At 35.1% G+C, this 17,066-nt stretch overlaps 1 protein-coding gene across 3 annotated transcripts in view; it reads right to left on the reverse strand.

The window, feature by feature from the left end:
* The window catches only part of LOC126824855 (mediator of RNA polymerase II transcription subunit 15), a 30,559-nt gene that overhangs the window by 13,138 nt on the left and 355 nt on the right, over nucleotides 1-17,066 (reverse strand). For 2 of the 3 annotated variants that reach the window (XM_050554257.1, XM_050554261.1), the window contains exons 2-15: nucleotides 14,569-14,656; nucleotides 13,619-13,670; nucleotides 12,286-12,444; nucleotides 10,725-10,897; nucleotides 8,754-8,834; nucleotides 7,612-7,650; nucleotides 6,963-7,012; nucleotides 6,625-6,713; nucleotides 6,096-6,239; nucleotides 5,703-5,766; nucleotides 4,285-4,351; nucleotides 3,093-3,241; nucleotides 2,634-2,800; nucleotides 2,172-2,270 (exon numbers count right to left, since the gene is read on the reverse strand). In XM_050554257.1, the coding sequence (XP_050410214.1) occupies nucleotides 2,172-2,270; nucleotides 2,634-2,800; nucleotides 3,093-3,241; nucleotides 4,285-4,351; nucleotides 5,703-5,766; nucleotides 6,096-6,239; nucleotides 6,625-6,713; nucleotides 6,963-7,012; nucleotides 7,612-7,650; nucleotides 8,754-8,834; nucleotides 10,725-10,897; nucleotides 12,286-12,444; nucleotides 13,619-13,670; nucleotides 14,569-14,656 (1,421 nt within the window). The remainder of the gene's footprint in view (nucleotides 1-2,171; nucleotides 2,271-2,633; nucleotides 2,801-3,092; nucleotides 3,242-4,284; nucleotides 4,352-5,702; nucleotides 5,767-6,095; nucleotides 6,240-6,624; nucleotides 6,714-6,962; nucleotides 7,013-7,611; nucleotides 7,651-8,753; nucleotides 8,835-10,724; nucleotides 10,898-12,285; nucleotides 12,445-13,618; nucleotides 13,671-14,568; nucleotides 14,657-17,066) is intronic. The other variant, XM_050554260.1, reaches the window with a different exon arrangement.

Genomic DNA, 17,066 nt, shown 5'->3' on the forward strand with positions numbered 1-17,066 from the left:
TTTAAGGAATTAAAGTTTTGGTTGTGATAATAAATCCAAAAGTGAGAGCCAAAAGATTGTCCATTATCTATTCCAAATGTAGAATTATGATATCTAAATATGAGGCAATTCTAAACAAGGACATAAGTAGGATGTGACAAAATTCGCAGCATTTGTGGTCTAAGGGGAGATAAAATGACTTTAAGGTCATTTATACAGAGTTATCTCCCTTTAATTGCAAAGGCCACCCGCCCCCCCCCCCCCCTTGGACAAATTTGTGGCCTTTTCTGATATTGCATATGCATTATGTAAGAGTTAGATAAAGAGCTAACAGTTCTAGCTACAATAGTTTAATATTGATAATGATATGTGAATATATTGAAGAGCTCAGACAATTTTATTTATTTTGAGAGAAGTTAATGACTACTGCATTGCTTTTTCTAGAACACTTGTTTATTTCTGTTCTGTTTTTCAAAATAATGAAGTTTACTTTGTAATTTAAAGAGAGAGAGAGAGGGAGGGGAGTTTAACGTCCACTTGACACAAAGTATTTCATTTCGGGACTAACACATGGTTCAATTTTATTTCAATGGCCCTGCTTGATTTGTCAATACCGGCGCATACCAGCTGACCACAGTTTGATTTCACCGGAAGTCAACAAAAGTTTGTCTGCGGCGTACGCCAAATGCGCCGCTTTGGTGGCAGCGGCGAACACCGGCACAAGATGGTGAACATGTCAACAAGATAAAATTCACGTTATTTAGGAATGCCATAAAACACTAATTTTAAAGCGTTAAAATTAAACCAAATATTTTGAAGATGAATTTGAGCTTCGTAAAACCAGAAGCTCATATGTCATTTATTTTTTCTCAGTAATATTACTAATAATAATTTTCTGCTTATTTTGTGGGCACTTTCAAGTCATACTTTCAAGAATACTGTTTTTGATGTCATGTAACCGGTTTAATATTATAACATTATCCGACGCCATATTCATACCTGCCAACTTTTGAAACCCAAAAAGCCTAGTAGCCAGGGTCTAGGGCCGCTGGCCCCGGTTGGTCCAGGACATAGTCCTGGCGGGGGGTTCAGGGGGGCAAAGACCTCCGACGCAAAATGAATATTAGCATTCAGATAGGTTAAAATGTGGCCAAAATCATCACATTCCTACCACAATCATAGAGACTTTCTACCAAAAATAATACTGGAAAAGTCATAAAGGTTGATAGACATATTTATTCTATTAGCTACCTTAAATTTAATGAACAGTCATCTTAATAAATAGTATGAAATTTTACCATTATATTGGCAGTTATGCTGTCAACTATTGAGATTTAAAAATAACAGTTTTAAACACTTCCAATAGATAACATTGGTGTGGTCTTTAACATCGCAAATTCCTCCGTGTCCAATTGAAAAATCTTGTCGACATAACGTGCAGTTCGCGTAATTTTCACCCTTTTTTGAACAGATAATTACTCTTGGGTAGGCTTTGGAATATTCCTCACGGAATAACTGCAATTGTCTTTTCGGTTTTACACTCGTTTGCGATTTTTCTCCGGCTGATTCCATGATCGTTCACTCGTTTGGAAACAAAGACTGGTGCCTCGCGCTTGGCAGCAGAGCTATAAATAGCCTCACGCATACAGTAGCATTCAGAATGGCTCAACAGGAAGTTACGATAAAGCCGTGCCGATTGTCTTTGTATTGAATTACAGTACGGCTCTTTCGCGATTTCGTGAATAAAACTTTTTAACAAATTCTAATTTTTGGAATATTTTTAATGAAAAACCGTATTTTTTATCAATGCAGCCGTAACCCGGAATAAGTTGATGGAAACCGTACTTGTTACGGTAAAACCGGAGTAGTTGGCAAGTATGTATATTGTTTATCAGCCAGGTCACTTGATTTGCTTCGATACGGTAACCTGACCGGCGTACGCCGTAGTAGAAACCGGCTCACCTATCGGCGGACAAATCAAGCAGGCCCAATTATTCGCTTGCGCATAGGGGTCTTTAGCAGTGAGAGGACCTGGAGAGGTTGGACAGGCGACCCTACTTCTTGTCACGTACAACCAGGGAACCAAAACCATGCCAGCTGACTCAATGACAGACCTTATGATACAATGCGCACATGCTAACCATTCGGTCATCCAACCTCTCTTTGTAATTTAAAATGATGTAGAGACTTACCATAACCTTCCGAGTGTGTATCACATTCAGGTGTCTGTTTAGGATAATCTGTAGGTATCTGTACAATTAATGGTGGAACACTCGGTAGATTTTTATCATCTAAAAAATATAATAAATAATAATGACTTAATTAATTATAAGACATTAATGAAAATGTGTACAAGTGATAGGGTTTAATTTCTGCTCTTACATCTTTGTTTTGTTAATTTATTTGTGCACTGAGGTTTTGATCATTTACTTGTGCAATGAGCTCACTAAGTTACTTGTGCACCAAGATCTTGTTCATTATTTAAGCACCAAGCTCTATTCGATTTACCAATGCACTGAACCTTGTTTAATTTATTGCTCAGTAGCAACAAAAGAAGACCTGAGAACCTAGACAGAAAACTCACAACAATACTGGTGACACACTGAAAATATGTAAAGTTATCAGAACCCTTGAACAGAAAGAAATGGACGTACCTAATTTACAGATGAGATGTATTGAGAGATTACTGGAATGATGTAATGGATCAACACTGATTTTAAATCGTGGATCTAATCTGGCGATTTCACCTTGTAAAACATTTGATAATTCATTCTCATTTGACGGCTGTAATTTACGTTTTCTACTTGGTGCCACTGGAGCTCTGAAAACAATATTGAGTTATCTTATAAAAGATTTAGAGCCGGCTGTTCTTGCTATAATAGTTCAAAAATAGATAATGAATAATGAATATATTGAAAATTTCAGTCAAATTACTTTACTGAGTGCAGTTATGAGAGTTTGAAGTTTTGATTATCTCTTCTATCGTTAAATTTTTAAGTGGCCGCGGTGTTCTAATCTACTTCAAATCTGAGCCATTCAGCCATCTACCCCCCACCCCCCCTCGTAAAAATGACATGTTTCGAAAGCAGCAGTCTATTATTATTTGTACTTACTTGATGGACTGACCAAAGAAGGCTGATATAGCTGGACCAAATGTTCTCTGTAGACTATGGTTTATACTTGTTGTTTTAATATTAGCTGCTATACCTTCATATAAACACTCAAACATACTCGCTGTCGTTACAGGCTGAGATGGTGTTGACTGTTATAAAATAAAAATTAATACAGATGAAATGAAATGTGGTTTAACGTCCTACAGTCTTGCAATGATTGGGCTAATAAAGACTGGAATACACTATACGGTGCACTATGATGGAAATTTTGCTAGGACAGCTGCACTACGACCTACTCTTATATCAAATTCCAACTGCCAAGGGTTCTTTTACATGCATGCCAATGTGTACACGGGACCTTGGTTTTTCATCTCATTATACATTGTCCCTTGTCCTCTATCCTGAATAATGACAAGGGGGAACCATGCCAGAAAATCCTGATAAACTTCCTCAGCCAATGCAGAGATCGAACCAGGTTAGTCAGCGTCTCACTCATTGAGCCACCATGGTTCCCATAATATTGATGAATTACAGGGAAACTATTCCTTCCTTTACAGGATGTTACAGAACAAAAATCCATATTGAATTGAAAGTCATCAATTACATTAAAGTTTAGTGTCTATTGTAGACATCAACAAATTAATATAAAGATACAATTGGATTATTGCTGGGAAACTATTCCATTTTACAGAACAAATATCCAAATGGAATTCAAAGTAATTAATAACTATATAGATATAGTCTGGAGGTATGTATAATGGAAATGAAATGAAATGAAATGAAATGGGGTTTAACATCCTACTGTGTTCCTCTGACTAGGCTAATGACGATGTGCATACGTCATACAGTGTGCAATGAGGGAAATTTTGCCCGGACAGCGGTGCTACAGTCTACTCGTATATTGAATTCCAACTGCCAAGGTATCTTTTATGTGCACGCCAATGTGTACATGGGACCTTTATTATTCGTACCATCCGAACGACTAGATAGCTGTCCTAGTCAGGCCCTCCATCTTGCACCAATGACAAGGGGAAACCACATCGGAAAATCCTGATGAACTTTCTTGGCCAATGTAGGGATCGAACACGCGACCTCCAGGCTAGTGAGCCAGCATGTTACCCACTTAGCCACTGGGGCTCCCGTGTATAATGGAACTCTCCCTACAAACATAACGTTGTATAATATAACTTACTGATTTTACAGACATGTGGTGATTCTCTAAAACCTTTTCACATTTTTCTAATGTAGCATATGGTACCCTGGAAAAAAAACAAACATAACTTAAAGTCAAATAGTTGTTTGTAAATATATTATTAAATTGAAGAATAAAACAAACTATATTTTAAAAAGTTGACGGGGTGGGTTGGTCTTACTAGTGTGCTTTAGACCATAAGGTCTTGTCATTCAGTCATCCAAGGCTTGTGCAAGACATGGAGCTAGGGTTGCCCTTCCCAATCCTATGGGTTTCCCCTGGTTACCTCCAAAATTTATATCAATTGCTACAATTCAAAAAAAAGGAAGCTCATATTAACTCCTCTACATTAGATACACAAACATCCACTTAACACAAACTAGGTTATATCGGGACTAACAAATGGTACATCCCTTTATTTAAATTAATCACTTCTGAGTACAGTTGTTTAGCAGTGTGAGGAAACCGTTGAGTGTAGAGTCATTTAGCTGAGTGAGGAAAGTGTTGAGTTCAGTGAACAACCATTAATCGCTTGAGTGTAGAGTCATTTAGCTGAGTGAGGAAAGTGTTGAGTTCAGTGAACAACCATTAATCGCTTGAGTGTAGAGTCATTTAGCTGAGTGAGGAAAGTGTTGAGTTCAGTGAACAACCATTAATCGCTTGAGTGTAGAGTCATTTAGCTGAGTGAGGAAAGTGTTGAGTTCAGTGAACAACCATTAATCGCTTGAGTGTAGAGTCATTTAGCTGAGTGAGGAAACTGTTGTGTTCAGTGGACCAACATCAATCACTTGAGTGTCGAGTTATTTAGTAAAGTGAAGAAACTGTTGAGTTCAGAGGACCAACATAAATCAGTTGATTGTAGAGTTATTTAGCTGAGTGAAGAAACTGTTCAGTTCACTTGACCAACTTTAACCGCTTGAGTGTAGAGTCATTTAGCAGTGTGAGGAAACTGTAGAGTTCAGTGGACCAACATTAATCGATTATGAGTACAGTTGTTTAGCAGTGTGAGGAAACTGTTCAATTCAGTGGACCTACATTAATCGCTTCTGAGTACAGTTATTTAGCAGTGTGTGGAAACTGTTGAGTTCGGATGACTAACATTAATGGCTTGAGTGTAGAGTTGTTTAGCTGTGTGAGGAAACTGTTTAGTTCAGTGTTGACCAACATTAAACCTAATAGAAACAACAACAATGGCACCAAATTGCTCTAATCTTTAGTCTTATTGTAAAAAAGGTCAGAAAATTTTTCATAAGACTTTTTACACAGTTCAGATCCTCATTTCTCATGATCAGTAATAAACTAATAAACAATATAATTTTTTATATCATTTATCATGATCTGTAAGAAAGAAGCTAATAAACAAACCATTGTTTAATCAGTTGAGATCATTTATCAGAAAGAAGCTATAATAAACAAACCGTTTTTTAGGATCTGTTAAAATATCAAGTAAATTCTTCATCTTCTCATAATCTATTCTTCGACCTAAAATATACAAAAGGAATAAATTCAAATATCAATTTCACTCAACAAATATAAAATAATGAAGGGAGGGGCTTCATTGGGGTCTCCCAAAAAAACCCAAATAAAATATGGGGTCTGTGAAGTTTTAACCCTGTGTTTACTCAAACTTGTTTTTTAAAAACTTGACTGTTATTTTAAAGGCAAACAGTCAGGAGAGAGAGAGAGAGAGAGAGAGAGAGAGAGAGAGAGAGAGAGAGAGAGGGGGGGAACTTCAATCAACAAAAAACAGATAACTATAGTTGCTATGGAAGATATAGTCTGCAGGTGAGTAAATTGAAATAATGACATACTTTCATCTTTTTCGAGTGTATTAACCATTCCACGAAGTGGTCCAACAAATTTCGATAATTTTTGTAATTTTTCCATATACATCTGTTCATCTGTGATTTGTCTACCACCAGGACTCGGAGCTGGTCCAACAGATCCAGGATTCCCTGAAAAACATTTCATAGATAATATAAAATAATGACAAATATATCCTTGAGATGTAAATGTATCCATGTACACTGCTGTACTTAGCCATCATTTTTGTGTCTAACTGTAATTAGTTTTTCACATGGTGACATATTTTAGTGTGGACTAATGACAAAATATGTCTCTTATCCAACTGTAATCAATGTATATGATTCAATTCAAAAAGACTTGGGTTTATATTTTGTAGGTTTATACCCAATTTATACTCTAAGAGTGTTACTAATTAACTCCTACTAAGAGAGGAAGAAATAGTGTCTTGAATAAAGAGCTACCCATCGAAATGTGCCCTGGATTAAACCATTATACTTTGTATACCACTTGGGATTTATCATATATCTATATTACCTGGAGTGTTTAGTGCTGCACCAGGGGAGGGAACTCCAGGTCCACCACGCATTGTAGGAGGTGATGGTGCCATTAAAACTGCAGGAGAACTAAAAATAGAAATGAGAGATAGATTATAGATTATGTCTACTATTACAGTACATACAACAATACACACCAAGTTATTCCTGGTCAATTCACCTAGGATTCTTAACCCGACCACCTCAGATTTGAATAAAACTTTGAAATTTGGCATTTGTCAGACAACACCTTAAAATACCTTTGATCGAAATCTGAGATGGCTGGGTTTATGTTTATATTACATAATTTATTCTATGTCATCATCTTGTTCAACTTACCAAACATTCTGTGCTGGAGAAGGGGCTTTTCCAATCTGCTGATTTGGCATCTAAAACAACACAAAATAGGCACAGACTTTAAACTTCTAGGAGAAAATATTTGACAAATTTAACAGTTTATATTTTCTATAGAGTAAGAGACAGCAATTTAGTGTTTACAGAGAGAGAGAGAGAGTTTAACCTCCATTCCACACATACAAGGTCATTTCGGGACAGGAGACCCTATTCCTTGTCAGGCACAACAGCGGAATCGAAACCATGTCAGTTGACTCAATGACAGACCTTATGATACAATGCGCATACCCTAAACATTCAGCCATCCAACCCCACTTTCAGGGTATACAACTGTTTACTTTCACTAGCAGTGTTGAATAATTAATTAGTCTGTTAATCATTTAACAATACTAGTGAAAATAAACCCAAAAATCAATGTTAATCTAGATGGACCATTTTAAACAGTAGGAACCCAATATTTTTTGAAAATTTGACAAATTTTCCAACAATAGTTTGAAATGAAATGAAATGAAATGAAATGGGGTTTAACGTCCTACTGTTCTGCTACAATGGTTTGAAACCCAAACATTAAACACAGAAACTGATGTTAAAACAGTACAAGTTGTAAATTTGTTTGATTTACATTTAAACTTACCTGTCGAGGCATATTTGGTGGTTGACCTTGGAAAGGAAGCTGAAAAATAAAATTTGACAATAAAATCACTGTTAATATATTTTTCAAAATTATAGGAATGTTAAAAGCAACTGGCCATTAAAACTTCATTTCCTGCCATGTACCAGTAGTCATTCATGGTGATCAGCCAAGATAGAAAGAGTTGAAAAATTTCAGTTTTATTACAGGCAGCCACACATTTTATTTTTTGTCATTTAATTCAAAGTCAACAACTAACTTTTTTTTTTTTCTTTTAGTAAACCCTAAAGCAAAACCCAACTAGACAACATTTTATAGAACTATATGTACTCCACAAAAACACATACTTATGGAAAAACAGCTACTTAATTTATTTGGGTATTCGCTTGATAACGTTGAGAGAATACTCTTCGAAACATCACCCAAGTAGCTGTTTTTCCATAAGTATGTGTTTTTCTGTATTGCTCTGTCCAGGTACTACATGTAAATGCCCCTGAAAGATTATATGTATTCCATTTGCTAGTGTTGTATATTTATGGGTCTCCCATCTGCAACAGAAGGCTTGATCTTGAATTAACTCTGTACATCTTATCAAGGCCTTCATGTAATACTTTGGGCACTAATTTTGATTGGGTATTCACCCAGCTTAAGAGCCTATCAGATTTCTCGATCATCGCAAATACCAAGTCACGCACTTTCTGCATGAAATATCTACCTGTGATAATCAAGTTGCAATGTTCAAGGTTCGATCAATGTCAAGGTTACTGTGGAGGTCGCTATATTTGATTTGAGCATGTCTGTATCACAACCTCTGATTGGAAGCTACTGTTCACGTGTGTACAGTAAATGAAGATAACGTAGCTATAAATTCGGGAATCGTAAAGTAATCTAGCAACGTCCAGATGTCGTTGCTTCAGGAACATGTAGGTCTCCATACTTTTATCACTTATTTCATTAAATGGCAATGCAGCAGAAATTAACTGACTGATGCCGATTTTGTGCATTTTTATAATTCTATAATTTTGGATGATAATAATATCTCATGCAGCAGAAATTAACCTCCCCTGTTTTTTGGGTAAACTGTAACATTAAAATCTAATTTTAAAGAATATAAATCAAATTAAAATTTGTAAATTAATACATACGTTAGCTGCTGAGGCTGGTAATGGCTGACTTTGTACTGGGACTACATTCTGTGGTGATGTCACAATAAACGCATCTTGTCTCTGAAAAGTGAACCTAGTTAGATATTTATTCCATAGCATGAACTGAAACAATCTGAGAGAGAGAGAGGGAGAGAGAGAGAGGGAGAGAGAGAGAGAGAGAGTTTAATGTCCACTCGACACAAACAAGGTTATTTCAAGACTAACATGGTTTAATTTTATTTCAATAATTCCAATTATTCGCTTGTGCGTAGGGGTCATTAGCAGTGGGTGGAAACCGGAGGACCCAGAGAAAATCCACAAGGTTGGACAGGTGACCCTACTCCTTGTCACGTACAACTGGGGTTTCGAAACCACGCCAGTTGACTCAATGACAGGCTTTATGATACAATGTGCACACACTAACCATTCGGCCATCCAACCCCCCACGAAATAATCTGATTAAAATACAGATTTCATTTTGTTTTTATATCTTTGCGTGGGCTTCCACTACATGAAAATCTGACTTGTTGTAGTGGGACCCATAGACATTCCATTAGCAATTAGTATCAGTGTTGCAAGCTATTCACAAATACAACTTTTGTTTTGTTTTCTATCCCTGAGAGAGAGAGAGAGAGAGAGAGAGAGAGAGAGAGAGAGAGAGAGAGAGAGACACTAACATATGGTTTTTAATTTTATTTAAATAATTTGCCTGCGTGTTGGGGTCCTCAGCAGTGGGAGGAAACCGAGGGATCCAGAGAAAACCCACGAGGTTGGACAGGCAACCCTACAACTTGTCATGTCTATTGCTGTGAATGTCTACACACAGTTCCACCCACCGCACATATCCATCGATTGGCTAATTTCTCACATTACCAAGAATGTGTGTTATTTAACAACTCTTTCAGATCCTGGTGTAGTGAAGACAATTAAAACGAAATTTTGAACTATAAAAAAACGAAACGAAAAAGGATATGTGTATGGTGCTATATTAGATGTTAAATTAATCTGTTAAATTTAATGAATTTATTGATCCGTTTTTACTAGAAACAGATTGATAAATGATGCCAAATTCATACATAACTATAATTCTATATCAATAACAGTTATGTTTTTCTCCAATTAAAGAGAACATATCTGTTCATCAGTCAAATTTATTACAAAAGAGTGGCAAACAAAATATTTAAAAAAGAAAACATAATCAGCAGTGTTGAAGGAGATAAGATCATCACAGCAATAATTTCACCTTCAGTCTCTGATGCAGAGATTAACATGACACAATTATATGTAACAAGGGTTCGAAACTTGATAAAGATGAGAGAGAATATTCATTGAAAAAGGCACCAGAAATAAACTTATATTCCATTATATTTGTGCCATGTGTTATTCTCATTCAGTTAATAAATACTGCTTCAATAAAGAACAATGATAATAATGATTAGTATTTCATGAATGACAAATGAAATGAAATAAAACATCTTTTAATAGTAGTACATCTGTACCATCTGGGCTATAGTATACCAGTGTGCCTGAATGAATGAAAAATGAATGAATGGATAAATGAAACAATAACTATAGTTAATGAATGATAACTAAAATGATAAAGATGGTTAATGAAAGATAAATGAAATGATAACGATGGTCAATGAATGATAAATGAAATGATAACGATGGTTAATGAATGATAAATGAATTGATAATTATGGTTAATGATTTATAAATGAAATGATAAGGATGGTTAATGAATGATAAATGAAATGATAACGATGGTTAATGAATTATAAATGAAATGATAATAATGGTTAATGAATGATTAATGAAATGATAATAATGGTTAATGAATGATTAATGAAATGATAACGATAGTTAATGAATGGTAAATGAAATGATAATTATGGTTAATGAATTATAAATGAAATGATAAGGATGGTTAATGAATGGTAAATGAAATGATACATGAATGATGATGATTACCTGTACCTGTAGTGGAGGTTTATTCTGTTGCTGTTGTTGTTGTTGTTGCTGTTGCTGTTGTTGTTGCTGCTGCTGTTGTTGTTGTTGAGCCTGATGTTGTTGTACTTGACGAATCTGTGCAGCAGTCATCATACCTGGTCTATGCTGTGGTATCATATGACTTCCCATCATACCTATTACAACAAGTACATTTAGTATACATTGAATTTGTTAGAGACACATTGAATTGTTTTTTGTTTGCAATTTCCCCCCCCCCCCCCCGGCCTTTAGCTTTGAGATGTAACTCATCCGAACCCTAGATAAGATAAGATAAGATAAGATTTTATTGTATCATTTCATCCAGCAAGGACAGCATACACAGTTTAAAGTAGCTAAGTCTTACCAGGAAAAGATGGGCTTCTGATATCCAATATTTAAGACAAAATAAACAATTTACGATTGGTACACGAATCGTGTACCATAATGTGTTTCAGCGCAATTTGTAACAAGCGACTCGGAAGAATGTGGTTAGACATATTCCACAAGTCATGTCAAACAGTGAGCCCATATTCTTATCTGGAGAGCATGCGCATTAAATACTATCGTTGTAAACTGGAATAACCAGACGCTAGAGATTGCCATTCGATTGAGACTTCTGGCGTATTTTGCCAAACATAACTGCTTTGAAATTAGAGTAAAAACGGAAACGATTGAATGTAAATCAGTTTTATTACATTCATATTACATTATTATATACGTTGCGCCCCATTTGTGTCAATTTGTAGGTCCCAAATATTAGCGATTTAGCTCCTTTAAACAACAGTTGATTATACGATTATGACATAACATGAAAACCATAAGGCTGTAAAAGGAATCTGGTGTGGTACAAGAAACGCTACTCCTTCTCACATACAACTGATCAAGAATCACCAGTAATTTCATATGCAGGTGATGATATCTGCAAATTGAAATGACTATTTGTCTATTTTGTTGAACAATAACTAAACTTTTATAAAAATACTATGTCTATCTTCATACCTGGACGAAAAGGCACCTGTCACAGCCTTTGTCACAACAAATTATCACACAACATAGGCCTATATATTATAATAAAGACTTGTAATATTGATAATTTGTGTCTGACACAGTCTGACAGGTGCTTTTTTGTCCAGGTATGAAGATAAACATACATGTAGTATTAATATAAAAGTTTAGTTATTATTCAACAAAATAGATGAATAGTCATCTGGGGTCATTGTTAACACCAGACTTGCATATATATTACTTTAAATTTTACATACTTTATGCACTCTACCCACATGGAGTCCAATCAATATAAGTGCCACATGGCTTGTTATATTGTATCATGATCTTAATAGTATCAAATTGTACATAATCTTTCAAATAAATATTGTTTAAATCAAAAACAACATTAAGAGATTTGAGAAATTGTAAACATTATAGAAATAGAAAACATATAGGCACATTGAAAACAATACATAGATATTGTAATACAAAATATTTTTCCGCTATTTGAACTTTTCAAATGAGAAGGAGTGTCAGATGTTTTATATACTGGTACCTGGTTGATTTTGTTGCATGGGTCTTGCCAGGTTTGTTAAGGCATTTAGTGGATCCTGCATAGGTCGTCCCTGCATTTGTGGATTCATTTGGCCTATGGAATGACCTGCGATGGCCCCAACCTGGCCAACAACCATCTGTTGATTCCGCTTGTCTTTATCTAAAACAAGATGCAAGAGGATAGATATTTAATTTAAATTTTCTATTTCATCAAAAGATTGCTGGTTGTATCTTAGAAATTAAGAAAATTTGTCTGTAAATTCACAGGGATTTGAGTGAGTGCATCATAATTAGCTTCACTTACAAAATGGAATGAAATGGGGTTTAACGTTCTACTGTTCTGCTCCTATACTGGGCTAATGAAGACAGGGCTTCACTTACAACCCTTAATAATTATGATCAGCGATAGAGAGATATGGGGCTCTACACAAACTATGTCATTTCAGGACTAACACTAGGGACCGGGTATTATTCAGATTTCATGAAAAAAGGAAAGAAACTGAGCTTACCATCTATAATCTAATACACATATTCAGTTAATAGATTGCCATGCAGAAAGTATTAAATACCATCAAGATTCATCAAATAACGCCCAGTTTGTGCTACCGTTTAGTTTATGAAACACCATTTAGTTTTGACATCGGTCACCTAGTTTATGACCATTTAGTTTAGTTTTGATATTGGTCATTCAGTTTATGACCATTTAGTTTCATAAACTAGACAACCAATGTCAAACAAAACGGTAGCACAAACTTGGCGTTATTTGATGAATCTTGATGGTATTTAATACTTTCTGCATGACAATCTATTAACTGAATATGTGTATTAGATTATAGATGGTAAGCTCAGTTTCTTTCCTTTTTTCATCAAATCTGAATGATACCCGGTCCCTAGTGTAACACACGGTTCAATTTTATTTCAATAATTTGCCTAAGTGTAGGGGGGTTTAGCTGTGGGAGGAAACATGTACATATTAGTGTAATTTAAGCAGTGAGAATTTGATATTTTAGCGAACAATGCAAATGACACATTGTTAATTTAAAATAATTTGAAAATGAAATGAAATGGGGTTTAACGTCCAACTGGGCTAATCAAGACAGGCATACGTCATACAATGTGCTATGAGGGAAATTTTGCTGGGGCAGCAGCACTATGGCCTGCTCTTAATTTGAATTTCAACTGCCAATGGATCTATCACATGCATGCCAAGAGATACATGGGATCTCTGTTTTTTTGTCCCATCCGAACGACTTAGACAGCTATCCTTGTAAGGCCCTCTGTCCTGCGCCACTGACAAGGGGGAACCACGTCAGAAAATCCTAAAAATAACTTACTGCTGTCTTTAATATGAAGAATGAGTCGTGCTACCAGGGCTAAATACTCTTCCTGTTAAACATAAAAAGGCAGATTTACTGTATCATATAAATATTATTCTATATTTACTTAACATATTACATACTTTCATCAAAATAAATTTAGCAAAAAATGTTCATTTATTCTGTGTTCAAGTAATTTAACAATGGAGATAATAACGGTATTAAAAACAACAATATTTTTACACTACATGTTTACCTGTATTATGCTGTATATAGCGAGAGAGAGAGAGAAATGGGATTTAACATCCACTCGACGCAAACTAGGTCATTTCGGGACTAACATATGGTTTTAATTTTATTTCAATAATTCGCTTGCGCGTAGGGGTCTTTAGCAGTATGAGGAAACCGGAGGACCTGGAAAAAACCAACGAGATTGGACAGACGACCCTACTCCTTGTCACGTACAACTGGGGATTCGAAACCACGCCAGCTGACTCAATGACAGGCTGTATAATACAGCAAGCACATGCTAACCATTCGGCCATCCACCCCCCTCCTGTATATAGCAAGGCTCTTACTAATATAATAGAATACATAATGGCTCCATTCTTTTGTAAACAGATATCAATGTTGAAAGAACGACTTCACATAAATGAAATGGAGTTTAACATCCTATTGTTCTGCTCCAACTGAGCTAATGAGGACGGGCATACACCATACAAGGTGCCATGAGGGAAATTTTGCCCGTACAGTGACACTTTGGCTTACACTTTATATCAAATTCCAATTGCTAAGCTATCTTTCACGGACACGTACACAAAACCTCGATCCAAATGACTAGACAGCTGACAATGTGAAACCACAATGGAAAATCCAATGCCAGGAGCGAACCTGCAACCTCCAGACTAACAAGCCAGTATCTTACTCACTTAGCCGCTGTGGCTCCACCAGATATAAAACTATTTTACCTTGGTTTTAGCCTTGTTAAATACATGACTCTCCATTTCCGTACTGGTTTTATTTATCTGATTTCCTGCCGATCGAATAGCTTCATCTCTGTGATAATACAAACACAATAAATAGATGTTGAATTAAAACTGAACACAAAAGAACTATAACACTAATGAATTAATTACATAAGAATTAAAAATACATTAAATAAAGGGGGTTTAACGTCCTACTGTTCTGCTCTGACTGGGCTAATGATAACAGGAAAAATACATTAAACTCACAAAACACCTTTTAATTTTAAGATTAAGAAGGTTTAAAAATCAAGCTTATCTGTTGTGCATCAGCAAAGATACAAAATCAGAAGAAAAAAAAAATTTAGTTCTTAAAGATGCATTATGTAAGATTTAGATAAAGAGCTGGCCATACATGTTATAACAGTTCAAAAATAGATAATGAAAACTGAATATATTGAAAATTTCATTCAAATTACTAGTTCTGACCGAGTTATGAGTGTGGAAGATCTACATGTAGCCTAGACTCGATTATCCATTATATCATTAAAATGTTACTATCATATTACGATTTTTATCAATTTTAGTTGACTATAACATCCAGATTTCAGTTTTAGAATTGGTACTAGCGATTCTGAAGGGAAAATACCACTTTTGACGTCATTCAGATATGACTGAAAATAGTGAAAAACACTTATTTTGGTGCCATGGCATTGGCATGCACTGACTGAGTATCATCATATGGAGGATTTTGATTTAATTTTAATACATTATAGATGTCGATCTCAGATTTTAAAATTCCATAACTTTAGATCTAATTAGAATATTTGGATAAAATAAAAAATATTTGAGTAGCATTTTATGTATATTTTCACAAAATATTTTTTTAAAACAAAAAATTTCTGTCATTTAAAACATCAATCTAATTAAAGGCTCAATACCACTCTTGTTGTAACTGAATAATATGTCCCAATCTTTATTCTGGTCAACAAATTGTACTATTTTACAATATTCCAATTAATTGATGATACAAATTTCATCTTAACACACCTAATTTAAAAAATTGAAAAAATTCATCTAAATGATTTGAAAAGCCTGACGTAAAGCTTTTCAAATGTGACTTGGATTTAAAAATATTTTTGAACCCTTTGGACAAGTAAAAAAGGATTTAATGGATAATTTACACAACAGGTAGGACACTAACACATCTAGTACTTAGAATAAGGCTATTTTTTATTTTCTGGGGCTGTCAAGCCAGCAAGAGTGTTATTGTCTCTTTAAAATATAGATCTATATTTCCTTTCGTTTTTTATACTTTTGATGGCCTACACTACATGTAGATCTAACAAGCTATAGTGGGGGTTCATGTTAGGGGTTTCAGGTCAAAGTTTCAAATGACAGAAAAAAAAAAAAAAAAAATATTTTGTGAAAATATACATAAAATGCTACCCAAATTTGTTTATTTCATCAAAATATTCTAATTAGATCCAAAGTTATGGAGTTTTAAAATCTGAGATCGACGTCAATAATGTAATCAAAATGTTCTATACCAGTCAATGCGTGGCATGGCACCAAAGTGAGTGCTTTTCAGTCATATTTGAGTAGCGTCATAAGCGGTATTTTCCCTTCAGAATCGCTAGTACCAATTTTATAACTGAAATCCGCACGTTATTGTCAGCTAAAATTTATTAAAATCGTAATAATTTGAATGATAATATGTCAAATATTTATGATCTGGATGATACCTCAAGAAAGTTTTTTTATATTTAGTCGAAATTTAGCAATTTTCAGTCATCAAAACAGATAAATCCCATTTTCTCCGGGTCTAATTGTCCGACCACGTGGTATCAACAAGCATAATAATCACAAAAATGTTATCTATCATTTGATTGGTTCTATATCAAAATCCCCCGGTAACTAAGCTGCGGATTCACCAATGAAGTGAGTCGTAGCAATGGAAAATCTCAGGCCGCGTGACATCAGAGCGGTATTTTCCTGCAAGCGTCTCATGTAAACAAACGGTAATTTCGCTTACATTTCGATAATTTTTTAGCCTGAATCTTTGCAAATATTGAGATTGATATAAAACTATTGCAATACAATTGCTAGTAATGCATTTACATAAAATAGTAGATTAAAGTGGGGTATATTTCAGCCTCTGGCTGTCCGATTTCACGCTAAAGTCACGTGACCTGAAACCCCTATTCAGGTTCTATGACGTCAGGTACCAAGAAAGCGACATTTGACCCGATTACGTCAGTCATTCCATTAACCAATTAGCGACCATGTATTTTTTATCTACTTTTGCTTTGTTTTGATTTGTATTGTCGCTAATGTCTACCCACAGTTCCGCGCAAAAAAGGTCAAACGCTTGATTCGACAGACCATTTGATTGGATGATCCCTAATTTCAAGCAGAACACGAGTTAAATAACAAGGCTTCCAGATCCAAGTGTAGTAAAGACAAGTAAAATCGAAATTTTGAACTATAAAAACGAAACGAAA

This window comes from Patella vulgata, chromosome 6 (assembly GCF_932274485.2).
Source record: "Patella vulgata chromosome 6, xgPatVulg1.2, whole genome shotgun sequence".
Lineage (NCBI taxonomy): Eukaryota > Metazoa > Mollusca > Gastropoda > Patellidae > Patella > Patella vulgata.